The 13,883-nt window shown below is 40.0% G+C and overlaps 1 protein-coding gene across 1 annotated transcript; it reads left to right on the forward strand.

Moving 5' to 3' along the window:
* Positions 1 to 12,341, forward strand: LOC121506219 (solute carrier family 15 member 1-like). The gene is made up of 23 exons (XM_041781913.1): positions 1 to 54; positions 258 to 292; positions 463 to 547; positions 2,066 to 2,207; positions 2,401 to 2,520; positions 2,615 to 2,714; positions 3,128 to 3,218; positions 3,303 to 3,386; positions 5,059 to 5,141; positions 5,285 to 5,371; positions 5,455 to 5,544; positions 5,674 to 5,718; positions 5,832 to 5,864; positions 5,957 to 6,045; positions 7,245 to 7,326; positions 7,410 to 7,526; positions 7,621 to 7,758; positions 8,025 to 8,071; positions 9,050 to 9,157; positions 9,244 to 9,358; positions 9,471 to 9,608; positions 9,699 to 9,806; positions 12,084 to 12,341. The coding sequence occupies exons 1-23, from the start codon at positions 48 to 50 to the stop codon at positions 12,339 to 12,341; spliced, it is 2,202 nt and encodes a 733-aa protein (XP_041637847.1). The 5' UTR covers positions 1 to 47.
* Positions 12,342 to 13,883: the final 1,542 nt, after the last annotated feature.

The following is a 13,883-nucleotide window of genomic DNA, read 5'->3' on the forward strand; positions in this document are numbered from 1 at the left end:
TTGTTCAAGGATTCAGTTGGGGAAAGGATCTGAAGTCAGCAGCAGCCATGGCAGGTGAGTCCTGACTTCAGCGCTCTGATATTTTATATTTATTTCTGTGAGGACTGTCTTTTTTTTTAATGACCAGTTATGATCTTCTTACATATAAACAAAGTTTTTAGAGTCTGTATGTTACAAACTAATGCCATGTTTCACTTTTTATTTCACAAGTCAGAAATATGAGTGAATGTGTGATTTTTATCTGTTCATTTTTTCAGACAAAGAAAATGTAAAGAAGCCCAAGAAGAAAAGTGTAAGTCCAACTTTTATCCCACTCATTGCAGAGTTAGTATTTTGCTTGGAAACCCAACAAGAATGAATTTAAGAAAGAAAAAGGCCCTTTAAACAGTCATATATATCTGAATTTCTCTGGTATATTGAGTGATAAATCTCTGACCTGTGCATGCTCCTTCCTCTCAGCAGGCCACCATCTGTGGCTACCCGATCAGCATCTTCTTCATCGTGGTCAATGAGTTCTGCGAGCGATTCTCCTACTATGGCATGCGAGGTGAGGTGTTTGCTTATCTTAATCTAACAAATTTATTTTCCAACTATAGCTACAGATTATATCTTATGACAAAACACAACAAGGATGTGTGTGTGTGTGTGTATTTGCTGAAGTAAAAACAGCAGCCAGTTAAGATAAGTTGTTGTAAATAAAAGTTTTGCATATAGAATCATATAAAAATGAATGCACATGTATTTGAATTTTTAAAGCAAACTGCAGAAAAATGTCTTCTATAAGCCTTGAGCTACATTCTAGATTTTTCTAGTGGTTGCCAACATAGGGTTCTGGGCCCTCAAATGAGACACACGATGAATCTGAAGGGGCCTTTAATGATCAATTGGCAGATAATTAAAAATATTTAGAGTTTTTGTCTTCTTTATTGTTTTAATATCAATTATTTGACCTTTTGGGGCCCTGAATAGTTACTAAGGTTAAAGCACAATAATGAAATATAACTGTTTCAGTTTTTCTGGGGATTAAAGTCCCTCTAAAGTGATGCTAAAATAAACATGTTCTAGGTTTGTTGTATGATAGGCCACTGTGTAATGAACCACCAGGCAAATCAGTTTTGAAAAACATTTTTAGGTTTGTAAAACTAAGCTTCAAAATCAGGAAAAATGAGGCGGTAGAATCTGCTCCAGGATGGTGTGGGCATGTCCCTTGAATGAGCAGAAGCCATGCCTACTCATTAAAAAAACAGTCTTCTCAAATTTGAAAAATTCTCTGAAAAGAGTACAGAGAGACAGGAGTTGGGGATACAATTTACTGTTTTCTGGCACAAAGCTCTAGGCCACTGTAGCTGATAGATTTGAGAAATTTAATGTAATATTTAATATAAAATGTAATGTAAAATAACAGAGCAGTTTATCTCAGTACAGTCTGTTGTTAGATGAGGTCACTACCTTCATTGGAAGTGAACAGCCAGTTACATGATGTGTATTTGTTCATTTTGAGGTAAATTTTCCAAATCTATCAGCTACGGTGGACTACAGGTCATTGGACAAGTAATAAAAGAGAGATTTGTGCCAGAAAACAGTAAATTAAATCCCTTCTATCTCTCTTATCAGAAGGGTTTTCATTTTTTTTTTTAAGAGGATCGTATTTCTCCTGAGTGGGTGTGGCTTCAGCTCATTCAAGGGACATGCCCACACCATCCTTGAGCGAATTTTACTGCCTCATTTTCGTGATTTTGAAGCTTAATTTTATAAACTTAAAGATGTTTTCCAGGACTGAAATTTGGCCTGGTGGTTCATAACACAGTGGCCTATCATACTATAAACTTTTTTTTATCACTTTACAGGGACTTAAATATCAAAATTATTAATAAAAAAATGTATCATCTTACTTACGAAATGCTCGCATAAAAACATGTTTACTTTCAATACTTTAAGTGCATTTTGTTGATATAATTCTGAGCTTTTACATATTACTTAAAAATATTAATATTTTATATCATTGTGTCAGACTTCTTTAAAGATAAAAGATGAAAAAAGTCTAATTTCTTGCTTCTTCCTGCAGCCGTGCTCGTGCTGTACTTCAAGTACTTCCTCAAATGGGATGATGACTTCGCCACCACGATCTACCACACCTTTGTGGCTCTCTGCTACCTGACGCCCATCCTAGGAGCCATCGTTGCTGATTCATGGCTTGGGAAGTTCAAGTAAGCTTCCAATTCTGTTAAACTTTTCCCTTCAACCAAGTAAAAAGATCTTTTCTAATGAAATGCATTTGCTTCACGCACTATTGTGACAGATTTAAATGAAATCATTGGATTTTAGACTTTTGTGCATCTTATCTTCATTTGAACCCATTGCACTCCTCTTTAACTCCTTCCTCCTCCTCCCTCTGTGCAGGACTATTGTTTACCTATCCATTGTTTACGCACTGGGACAGGTAATCATGGCTGTGAGTGCTATCCATGACATCACAGATACAAACCAGGACGGCACCCCTGACAACATGACCCTCCACATGTGAGTTAAACATGCTCGGATTGGTTTGGCAAATATCGTGCTAGGTAGATTCCAGCCATCCACTGACTGTGTCTATGTTACATTTAAACCTCAGAGCCCTCTCCATGGTGGGTTTACTCCTGATCGCTTTGGGAACTGGAGGCATCAAACCCTGCGTGGCTGCTTTTGGTGGAGACCAGTTTGAAGATCATCAGGTTGGATGTCCCTCAAGCACACTTCAAAATAACAAGATTGTTTTCCTATGGTGATGCAAAATCACATGTGCATGCATATTCTTATAATGTAGTGACACACCTAGACATTGAACTTCCCCATGTGAACATAATGTGCAAGCATGTTCACACCTGCAGGACTTTATCTGTCACACATGCTCACACATGTACACAGCAATTAAGAGCTATCAGCAGAGTCCTGTCAGCACTTCTTTTATCTCTGTTTCACTGCTCTTAGCTGTTTATTAACAAATAACCACATGTGCATCAGTCTGACTCACTTTATTACACTGTTCAAGGCTGGACAATGATAACACAGGGATATTAATTCCTTTTCATGGGGTGTTACATAAGAATTTGGGGAAATGAATTCAAAATTAATCTGTGTCCTACAGGAGAAGCAGAGAAGCACCTTTTTCTCCATCTTCTACCTGTCCATCAACGCCGGCAGTCTGCTGTCCACTGTCATCACCCCCATCCTCAGAGGTGCGCCAGAGCCGATGGCAAAGAAGCAAACAAGGCATTCATTTATTATTCATTAAATAAATGGGTATGTTTTGTGTTTTGCAGCTCAGGAATGTGGCATTCACACTCAGCAGAGTTGCTACCCACTGGCCTTTGGTGTCCCAGCTGCTCTCATGGTGGTAGCTCTGAGTAAGAACAATCTTTTATTTAATATGAAATTAAGTGAAAATAACCTTATGTTAATGTGGAGTAAAGCGTGAACTTTTGGATGTTCGTTATTCGGTCGGCAAATATTGATGAATTCCAGTCAGAGAATCAAGGTCAGAAGGGTGGGTTCATATTTCTAATATTTTAGTTTGAGTTACAGGTTTAAGTGGTTGTGTTTGTGGTTCTACAGGAACAAGAAAATGAATAACACACATGTAAACAACATAAATGTACATCATGAAAACACAACACTTGGTATGATGCCCTTTTTAGCAATTACTACAAATGTAAGACCAAATCTAATGAAATTGGCTCTTACAAGAAACAACACTACATCATCAGTACTCACAAAGCAAAGTGCATTATAACGAACAGAAAAACATGCAGCAAACTCAATCTGTCTTCAAAAACGCATGATTAGGAGAACATAAAACTCCACCCTGCTCCTGTTGTTCCTGTCAGTGCACAGCTGCAGAAACTCTGGCTCCTGATCCTTTCAAACTTAATGCTCAGTGAGTACGAAAGTTTCTCAAACTGAGCCCTATGGTAGTGTGTACGAAATTTTCAAAGACACTAGCTCTACAGCAGTGTGTACGAAATTTTCTTAGACTGACCCCCGTGGCAGTGCGTAGGAAGGTTTTAAGACCCAAGCCCTATGGCAATGCATACTAAAGTTTTTAAGACACTAGCTCTATAGCAGTGCGTACTAAAGTCTCTTAGACTTGAGCCCTATGGCAGGGTGTAAGAAAGTCTCTTAGACTTGAGCCCTATGGCAGGGTGTAAGAAAGTCTCTTAGACTTGAGCCCTTTAGCAGTGTGTACTGAAGTCTCTTAGACTTGAGCCCTATATGGCTGCATTCAAAACTTTTTTTGATTAAAGCCCTATGGCAGGGCATAAGAAAGTCTCTTAGATTGAGCCCCATAGCGGTGCGTACGAAAGTGTCTTCTACTCGAGCCCTATGGCAGTGCATACAAAGGTTTCTTAGATTAAAGCCCTATGGCAGTGTGTACAAAAGTCGCTTAGACTAGAACTTTATGACCGTGCATATGAAAGTCTGTTAGACTCGACCCTTATGGAAGTGCGTACCAAAGTCTCCTGGACTTGAGCCCTGTGGCAAAGTTTCTTTGATTGAGCACTCTGGCAATCTGTACAGAAGTGTGCTAGACTCGAATCATATGGCAGTGTGTACAAAATTCACTTTGACTCGAGCCCTATGGCAGTGCATACAAAAGTCTCTATCCCTAATTGACATAAGTATTCAGACCCTTTGCAGCAACACTTGAAATTTAACTTTAGTTCCTCCCATTTCTCTGGATCTTTGCTGAGATGTTTCCACACCTTGGTTGGAATCCACCTGCTATAAATTAAATTGGACAGGGAAAAAGGCCTTAGTAAGAGCGATGACCAAGAACCTGATGGTCACTCTGACTGAGCTCCAGAGAAATGTGACACTACATTGACTGTTGACTTATGGGAAATGAAGTCTTTCTCGATCTTATGCTGTACTAAAAAATCAGGTTAAATCAGGCTGATATCTGAGGTGGGATAAAATGGTTTTATGAGCCATTTTACGTCACATTAGTTGCTGTTAGAGTTTGGAGTGGTAAAACGTTGGTTAACAGTGTATCTGGTGTGCTTGTTTGTGTCTCTGCAGTCGTGTTCATTGTTGGAAGCGGCATGTACACAAAGACGGCCCCTCAGGGCAACATCATGGTGAAGTTCTGCAAATGCATCGGGGTAAGATGAAAATGTTTTCTCAAGAAGTTTGAAGTTTCAAATGTGTTAACTTGGTTTAAAATTGAACCAAGGAAACTCTCTGTGGATTTTAAATTATACTGTGGCAATTTTCACATGGAAATGTCCTTTTTTGCTCTCTGTAGTTTGCTATTAAGAACCGCTTCAGACATCGTGCTCCTCAGTTCCCAAAGAGAGAGCACTGGATGGACTGGGCTGAGGAAAAGTATGATGTAAGTGCAGGAAAAGTGCAAGAAGACACCATTAAAAACAATACGAGCAGTGAGATTATAATCATTTCTTCTTTCAACTCTAGAAACTCCTGATCGCACAGGTGAAGATGGTGCTGAAGGTGCTGTTCCTCTACATCCCTCTGCCTATGTTCTGGGCCCTCTTTGACCAGCAGGTAAACTCCTGTTTTCTACTTAGATATCACATGTATTTAGCTGTGATTACTCAGAACAGAAAGTAAAAGACATACAGATAATACAGAATGTAAATACAGGTCTAACAAAGAGCTGTGTCTCCCCTACAGGGTTCAAGATGGACACTCCAGGCGACCACCATGAACGGTGATTTTGTGAGTGTTTTATTCTTTTGCATTTTTACTGTAAGACCTCTAATGACAAAAAAAAACCCCAAAAGACAAAAAAGCTTGTTTAAATGAGATTCTCTGTCTGTTTTCTTCAACAGGGACTCCTCACTATCCAGCCTGATCAGATGCAGGTGAGACACTCATGTTGATTACTTCCTTTTGTTTCTTGATGCTGTTGACATATTGAAAGGGCTAAAGAGTGCCTTACCTTCTTCCCCACTAGACTGTGAACCCAATCTTGATCCTTGTTTTGGTGCCGATCATGGACAGTATCATCTACCCACTGATTGCCAAGTGCAACTTAAATTTCACGTGAGTTTTTTCACTTTTTTCACCACTACTTTTGGGACTTTTATGCCTTTATTTCTAAATGCATTCAGTCAGAAGTCACCTGGACCATCTGTTTTCAAACTTTACTTTTTATTTTTCACACATTTTTACCTATGAAAGCAGTGCTATGCACTCCTGGATAGCTCTGTTGGTTACAACACTGACTTTGGAGGCCAGGGGTTTAAATCCCAGTCAGGGCAGCATTGCTGAAAATCCAGGCAGACCTTTGGATAAGGTCCCTAATCCTATATGCCTTACCTCAGGATGAGCAAAATGACAAATGATAGCTATCCCAGCTCGGACGTCACCCGGGTCAACAAGGTCAGGTGTCAGGTGCTTGGGAACCAGGGCACTCGGATGAAAACTGGGCTACTGGAACAAGACATACTGTACATGTAGTGGGGTGGACAATAGGGTAATACTGAAGTACTACTATCCATAATAAGAAGTTGCTACCTTGGATGAGTACAATGTACCTCATTCAAGGTACAAAGATGCTACGGTAAGGGGGAGCCATGATGACACGTCAGGCCATCAAGATTGGGCACCAAGCCCCAGTAGCAGGACAGGTCAACACAAGGACAGCTAACCTGAGAGAGAAGATCGGGTTGACCTGGAAGAACTCCTGCTTGCCAAGACTATGGAAAGAAGTGCCACCAGTCTCTTCTCAAGGATGTGAGCATCCTGCTAACTATCCCTACTCTACCAAGACCATAACTGAGACCAATCAGCTGATATGTGCAGAGATGCTTGGCTACAAGATGGACAGCAGTAATCAGAAACAGTGGCATGGAAAAGAGGACTGGAGGCAAAGACGGAGAAAAGTTAGCCTTCGACCAGAACTGCAGAAAGGTGTGAAGGTGAAGAGAGAACTACCCAAGAAGTACAGCCAGCTGAAGCACTGGAAACTGCTAAGCAAAAGCTACCGGCCTAAAGAGGTACAGCAGAGAAGTAGAGGCAGAAGAATAAACTATATTCTCTGACAACCTGGCCAAGGTCTACTGTCAGTGGCAGGGTTGTAGGATGACAGAAGACCCACCCAGGGCTGAGACTGACTCTATTTATGTACACTTTGAACAACTTTTGGAAAAAACTTAAAAGATTGCTTCATTTGGTAGCATAAATAAATTGTGGTAGCACAATAATGAATCTAAGCTTGTTTGTTCGTGCTTGTTCTGCAGGCCATTGAAGAGGATGACCGTAGGGATGTTCCTTGCCGCTCTTGCGTTCATCGCCGCTGCTCTGGTCCAGATACAGATCGATGTGAGTGCAACACACATTGAAGTGTACGTGAGCACAGCCTTTGAAGTGCAGTTCTCACACTTAGATCTTTGTGTCTTTTCCAGAAAACCCTGCCACAGTTCCCATCGAGCAAAGTCAGCCAAGCAAAGTTTGTCAACATGCTGAACACAACACTGGATTTCAAAGCTGGGGAGGAACCACTGACCTTAGAACCTTTCACGGTACTGAGGATAAGACATATCGCACATATTCAAGCAGACCAAATGCGTTAGATTGAGGACTTGCAGTAATACTGACTTGTCTTTTTTTCTTCAGGCCACCAATGACTACATGACCTTTGACAAACCTTTGGTCCTGGATCTTGGTTCTGGTTCCCCTTTTGAACCCTCTCTAAAGAATGGCTCTAGATATACCATAACCATTACTGAGCATATCATCCGTCAGCCTCAAATGGTAAATACACGTGTGGTATAAGGGTTAAAGTACAATTTTGGTTGCTATTGTCACAATTTGATCAAATGTGAGTGTATTACTGAATCCAGATTTTGTTTGGACTCTTTATTTCCCTCTGTTTCATAACCAAAGTTTGACTGCGTTGTCAGTAAACATAAAGAATGTAAAATTAAAATGATGAAAAAGGCAACCAAAAAAGATATATGACTTTAAGTTAATAATTTATTTCCCTCTGTTAAATGAACTTAAATATATTTCTTTTTCAGTTCCTAGATCTAACAGCGAAGCCAGAGGAGGGCGCCAATGCTATAAGGTACAATTTTACAATGTTTGAAGCTTGAAGATGTATTTTTTACAAGACACATTTGTTTTACATTTTCTTTAATTTTCAGAATTTACTAACCCCCTTAGATACATAAATGGACACCATGTAAAGTAATTATGGCAGACAGTGCTGATAAGAAGTATTCACACCTTTGGATGTTTTACCCTCTTACTGATTTTATAAACCAATCATGGTCAATATAATATAATACAAGCACTGTCTTGCTGGAAAATAAATCTTTTCCCAAGCAGTAGTTCTCTCATTTTACCTTTAAAAGCCTTCCAGGGCTGCTAAGAAGCATCCCCACAGCATGATGCTTCCCCCACTGTGCTTCACTGTGGGGGTGGTGTGTTTGTGGTGATGAGCAGTGTTTGGCATCTTGTCTGAGGGCCAAAAAGCTTCATTTTGGTCTCATCAGAGCAAAGACCTTGGAGTCTCCCCCATGCTTTTTGGCGAATTTGGAATGTGATTCTGAGTTTTCTTAAATCGTGGCTTTCTCTTGGAACTCCCTCAGAGTAGTCGTAGGTGTCTTGGTGGTTTTTCTCACTAGTGTCCTTCTTGCACTCTCACTCAGTTTGTGAGGACAGCCTGATCTAGGCAAATGTGCCATATTCCTCCCATTTCTTGATGATGGATTTAACTGAACTCTGGGGGATGTTCAGTGCCTTGCAAATTCTTTTGTATCCACCCACTGACCTCTACTTTTCAATAACCTTTTCATTGAGCTGCTTGGAGTGTTCTTTTGTCTTTGTGGTGTAATGGTAGCCAGGAATACTGATAAACCAGGGACTGGACTTTCACTGTAATTGTGGCATTAAAGAGTTTCTTAAAAAAAAAAAACACCTGGGGTTTTAACATTATTAAGACGGTGTCTTACAAGCTGTAATATCAAGTATTGTATAATGATGTCTCAGACGTTACATCAATAAGACCTAATAGATTTTTTTCTTGTATCTGATTCCCCAGATTTTACAACGGTTACCAATCAACTTTGAACATAACGTCTGGATCTTCAGCATTTGGGAACATCGTCACCTACAACATGTCGGAATATGTTCAATTAAAAAAGGGAGAGTAAGGCTGATTTTTATGGCATCTTCAAAAAGATACTTTACATTCTAGAGATTTTATTTTAATCTGACTCTTTCTTGTTATGTCAGAGCAAAGTTCCTCATCAGGGATACCTCTGGAAATCAGTGTGAATACAGTATGACTCTGGACTTCGGCAGCTCCTACACCCTTTTGGTCCCATCAACGTTCACATTTGGAGAAAATGTAACTCATGACATTTTAAGTCAAAATTTAAAAAAAAAAAAAAAAAAAAAAAAAAAAGGCTTGAATTGTTGTTTTAAAGTAAGATAACACATCTGTGTCTTTGTTGTTGCAGTGTCAAGACGGCATCAAACCAGTGATGGATATCAGCCCTAACTCCGTCCACATGGCCTTGCAGATTCCTCAGTATTTCCTCATGACTGCTGGAGAGGTTGTCTTCTCTGTTACCGGCCTGGAGTTCTCCTACTCACAGGTAGAGGGTGCTGTCCTATGCAAAGGCAGAAAAAGAACTGAAATCAGGCTGTTTCTAAGTTTTATTTTAAAACCTCCTTTTGCTTCACAGGCTCCGAGCAATATGAAGTCTGTGCTGCAGGCTGGTTGGCTGCTGACCGTTGCCGTAGGTAACATCATTGTGCTCATTGTCGCTGAGGCTGCAACGCTCCCAGATCAGGTGGGTGGGTTTTATTAAACCATCTGAGGACATGTTTAACCTCCCTAACCTTGACAAATCCTTAAATGTTGCAGAAGTACTTGCCATTTCTTTTAGAACACAAAAACAGGTAATGTGTGTTAAAATCAGAATTTAAGGGGTTAATTTTGCACACTTGTTCGTCACCATCACTTGTTTTAAAACTCCTTTGTTTTGATATTTTTGGGGCTTAATTGACCTATGGCTAAGCCACGCTCCCCTCCACTCACTCAGACAAACAATGAACATTCAGTGACAGGAGCTGTGGCAGGTGTAGGAGACATTTTGCAGGAGGTCATAGATGATTTTTGGAAACAGAAAGATCACATATTATCTGGAAGTCACCAAAAGGGTCTAAAATACGCATTGGAGGGATATATTAATCATTTCATTGTTGAGAAGGTCGATAAAAAGCTTCAGTTACAGGACAAAATTTACAGGTCCCAGTGCAAACATGATATACCGCGTCTCGTTGCCATCACAATCTCAGACAATAAGTTAGAGGATCAGAATCAAAGTACCACTGAAGTTAAGGTTTTTGGCTCAGAATAAAAGTATAACGGCCTTTTTACCATCTTTACCAAGAGTGTCTCTACGTTAGTTTGGTGCTACAGTCTTTACATTGAATCATTCAGCATAATGTTTGCCAACCTTTGTTATCTCGGCTATTACAGATACGTTAATGAAGCTAAGCTCCAGAAGTTAACGTTTGTTTAACTAGAACCCTTTAGATAACGGTTAACAATGATGTATGATCACCAAAGTACAAAAACTAGAACAAAATAGGCCAATGAACTCCCAGCAAACAACGTGACATTACCAACAATGCTGCTAGGAGCTAACGTTAGGCTAACGTTAGGCTAACTTTAGCTAACGTTAGAGATGTTAAAGATAACTTTATATTTCTTTCCAGCATAGTGACAATATGTTGCCTCAAATACGATGTTGACTTACCTTACAACAGATGTACACATCCTTGTTAATTTTAGTCACATTGAGTTGATGTTGTGGTCTACTGCACAACTTTATCCAAAGAAGACACTTTTCTTGGTTGAGATGTGGCTTAGGAAAGGGTAAAAAACACACCCCATCACCCAGCCTCTCAGGATACTTTGTGTCTGAGTCGCATGTACTCCATGAACACCGTTTGACCATTTTTAAACTTAAAATCTCCAAAAAAAATTTCATAAAGATGAATGAAAACTAACTTTCTGCAATGCATTTCAATGGACGTCCGTACAGAAAATGTCTGAGTGTATGGGAAGGCTATACGCACTGTGATTGGCTCATCGTGTTTGAGGGTGGGACTTAGCCACAGGTCAATTGATTGATGAGGACAGTTAATAGAGCCAGAAATGGGGACCAGAGAGTGGGGAGAGATTTGCAGAAAAGGGCCACAGGCAAAATAGGAACTCAGGCCACCAGCGTACATGGGATGCCCCTTACCCCCCCTCCAAAGAAAATTTTTTGAAATTGTCTTCAGTGTTGGAGTTTTTTGATACTGTTGATCCACCAGTGTTAGTTCAACTGATCTAAGCTTTGCCCACCATAATCTCAAATCTGGTGGGATGTGTGAGCAGAGTTCCCATCATGCCCTTGGGCAGAGTGTTTCCATGTGTTTGGATGTTTCCTGTAGTACAGTGATCCCTGCTGAGGTTCTTTTGCTCATGTTTCTGGTGGGTTTTTGTTAGTCTTTAATATGAGACATGTTTGCACCCTGGGTGAAGTTATCCACTGGGTTAGAATTCCCACCTGTGTTTTTTAGGTGTTTCAAAGTGTGAAATTTTCTTCTTCACAAAAGAGAAAGAGGTTAGTTTTAGGGATGTAGCGGTTCTCAGAGGTCACGGCTTGGCTCGTACCTTGGTTTTGGTGTCACGGTTCAGTACAGGTTTATTTCATCGATAAAAAAAAAGAAGTACCAGATTTATAATTCTAGATTTCCCTCACTCAATATTATTGTTTATTTTACTAATTTTAATGCAGCTAATTTTTTATTTAGAAGTTCCAAAAATAAATATGAATCAATCAATCAATACTTTGTTCCGTCTAGTGTTATTAAGAACTATCAGTTATATTTGCTCTATTAGGTTTAAAACCTGAGACAAAAAAGAGGGAAGCAAAAAAAGTATTCAAACCGGAAAGCAAACCAGAAAACAGCCCAGTATCTCCTGGTTTAAAAAATACTTTTGCAAATTAAAATGATTCTGATTCTTTAAGATAAACTTCAAATTCATTCATTTGTCTGTTTAATTACACCAGTGGGCCGAGTACATCCTCTTCGCCTCTCTGCTGGTGCTCGTCTGCATCATCTTCGCCATCATGGCCTATTTCTACACCTACACTGACCCGGCTAAGATAGAGGCCCAGTTCGCTCAGATGGAGCCTGACAAAAAAGAGAAGAGGAAGAGTTTGGAGATGGCGAAGAAGGACTCTGATGAAAAACACAGCGAGGGCAGGAGGAGCTCCGACTCCAGCACTGAATCCAGCCCTGAAATGGATAAACAGACCAAGATCTAAAGCTGGCTGTACTCTAGGCTGACCCTCTTTCCTGGATGAATGCTGCTTGGTTCTGTGTCTCAGGGTGAATCTGCTGTGAATTTTCAGGTCATTTTATGAAGGTGGCCTGGACTGCTGGGCTAAAGTGTGAAGAATGAAATGGTGACCTGAAGGAAAAGGTGCTGAAGGCAGAAGAGCACAGAGATGGGGCTTTGATGGTAAAGCTCTGAATGGACAGTGTTAGCGAGGGATCTCTGCAGGGATACTTAAAACAGTAGATGACATACGTAATTAAAATCCCTGGGTCCTTTCTGGATGTTAATTTCTGCTTTCACTGTTGTCAATTTGTTTTTACAATGAATTTTTTTGCACTGTGTAGCAACATCTTTGTGTAATTTTTCTTTCATAAGCTCGTACTAGAGCACACATACAAAGAAGACCATACCAGCATTTGTATTTATTCCCAATCAGTGTTGTACCTTCTGTAATATAGTGTCTCTGTTTTATACATATGTATGATGTTGTCTTTGAGTCAGGGGGAAATCTAACATTAAAGACTGCCTGATTGGTCCTAGAATGATTTTTATGGTGTATATGATTTCTCTCTTTAGTTGAAGGTTTGTAACGTCTCTATTAAAGCTGCTCGGGATGTATTTTTAAATTCAACAAGTAAACAGTTGATATGTCAAATCTGAGAGCATCCATGTCCTTTTTAATAAAAACAGTTTATGCAGTGTTGAGACAAACTTGCTCTCTGTCCCTGCTTTCTTCTTTTTTATAATCCTCATCTTGCTCTCTATAACTGATTTCTTCTCCATCATCCTCATCATCTTGATTTCTGTCCCTTCTTTCTTCTACTTCATCATCATCATCATCATCTTTCTCTCTATCCCTGCTTTCTTCTCCATCATCCTTTTTTACCCTCTGTCCCTGGGTTTGTCTCTTCCCACCCTATCATCTTGCTCTCTGTCCCTGCTTTTGTCTCCTCCAACATATTTATCCTGCTCTGTGTCCCTGCTTTCTTCACTCATGTGCGCTCATCTCTCCTGAATAGAACTTTGCTCAGAGCTGTTCCCCTTTATTCTTCTCCTCTTTCTTTTCTTCCTTTTCTCTTTTAGGTCCTGATTTTAGGTGTCTAGGTGTCACCACCTTTCTCTACTCCTCCAGAATCCTCTCTTGCGTGCAGACGATGTAATATTAGCACATGGACACAGAAGCATACATAGCAAACACGTGTTCAGCTCGAACTCTGATTAACAGGCTAAATACACAAGAAAAAGTCACTCATTCCATTTCCTGTACAGATTTTTATAACAACCAGTTTACTCAAACTGAGCAACAGTGGACACATACTGTAAAACACCAAATAATCGCCAGGTCCCAATTAACCGCCGGGTGTGGCAGTACATTTTGACAAATAAACGCCTGTTCCAATTAAATGCCGGGTGTAATTTATTTAAAGCTCCGATATGTGACTGAGCTGAGAACTGTATAGAATCAACTCACAACTCCCCCTCCCTTCCTGGTCTTCTTCCTGTTTGAGCTCCGTAGCTCCGCCCCTCT

This window comes from Cheilinus undulatus, linkage group 24 (assembly GCF_018320785.1).
Source record: "Cheilinus undulatus linkage group 24, ASM1832078v1, whole genome shotgun sequence".
NCBI classification, from domain to species: domain Eukaryota; kingdom Metazoa; phylum Chordata; class Actinopteri; order Labriformes; family Labridae; genus Cheilinus; species Cheilinus undulatus.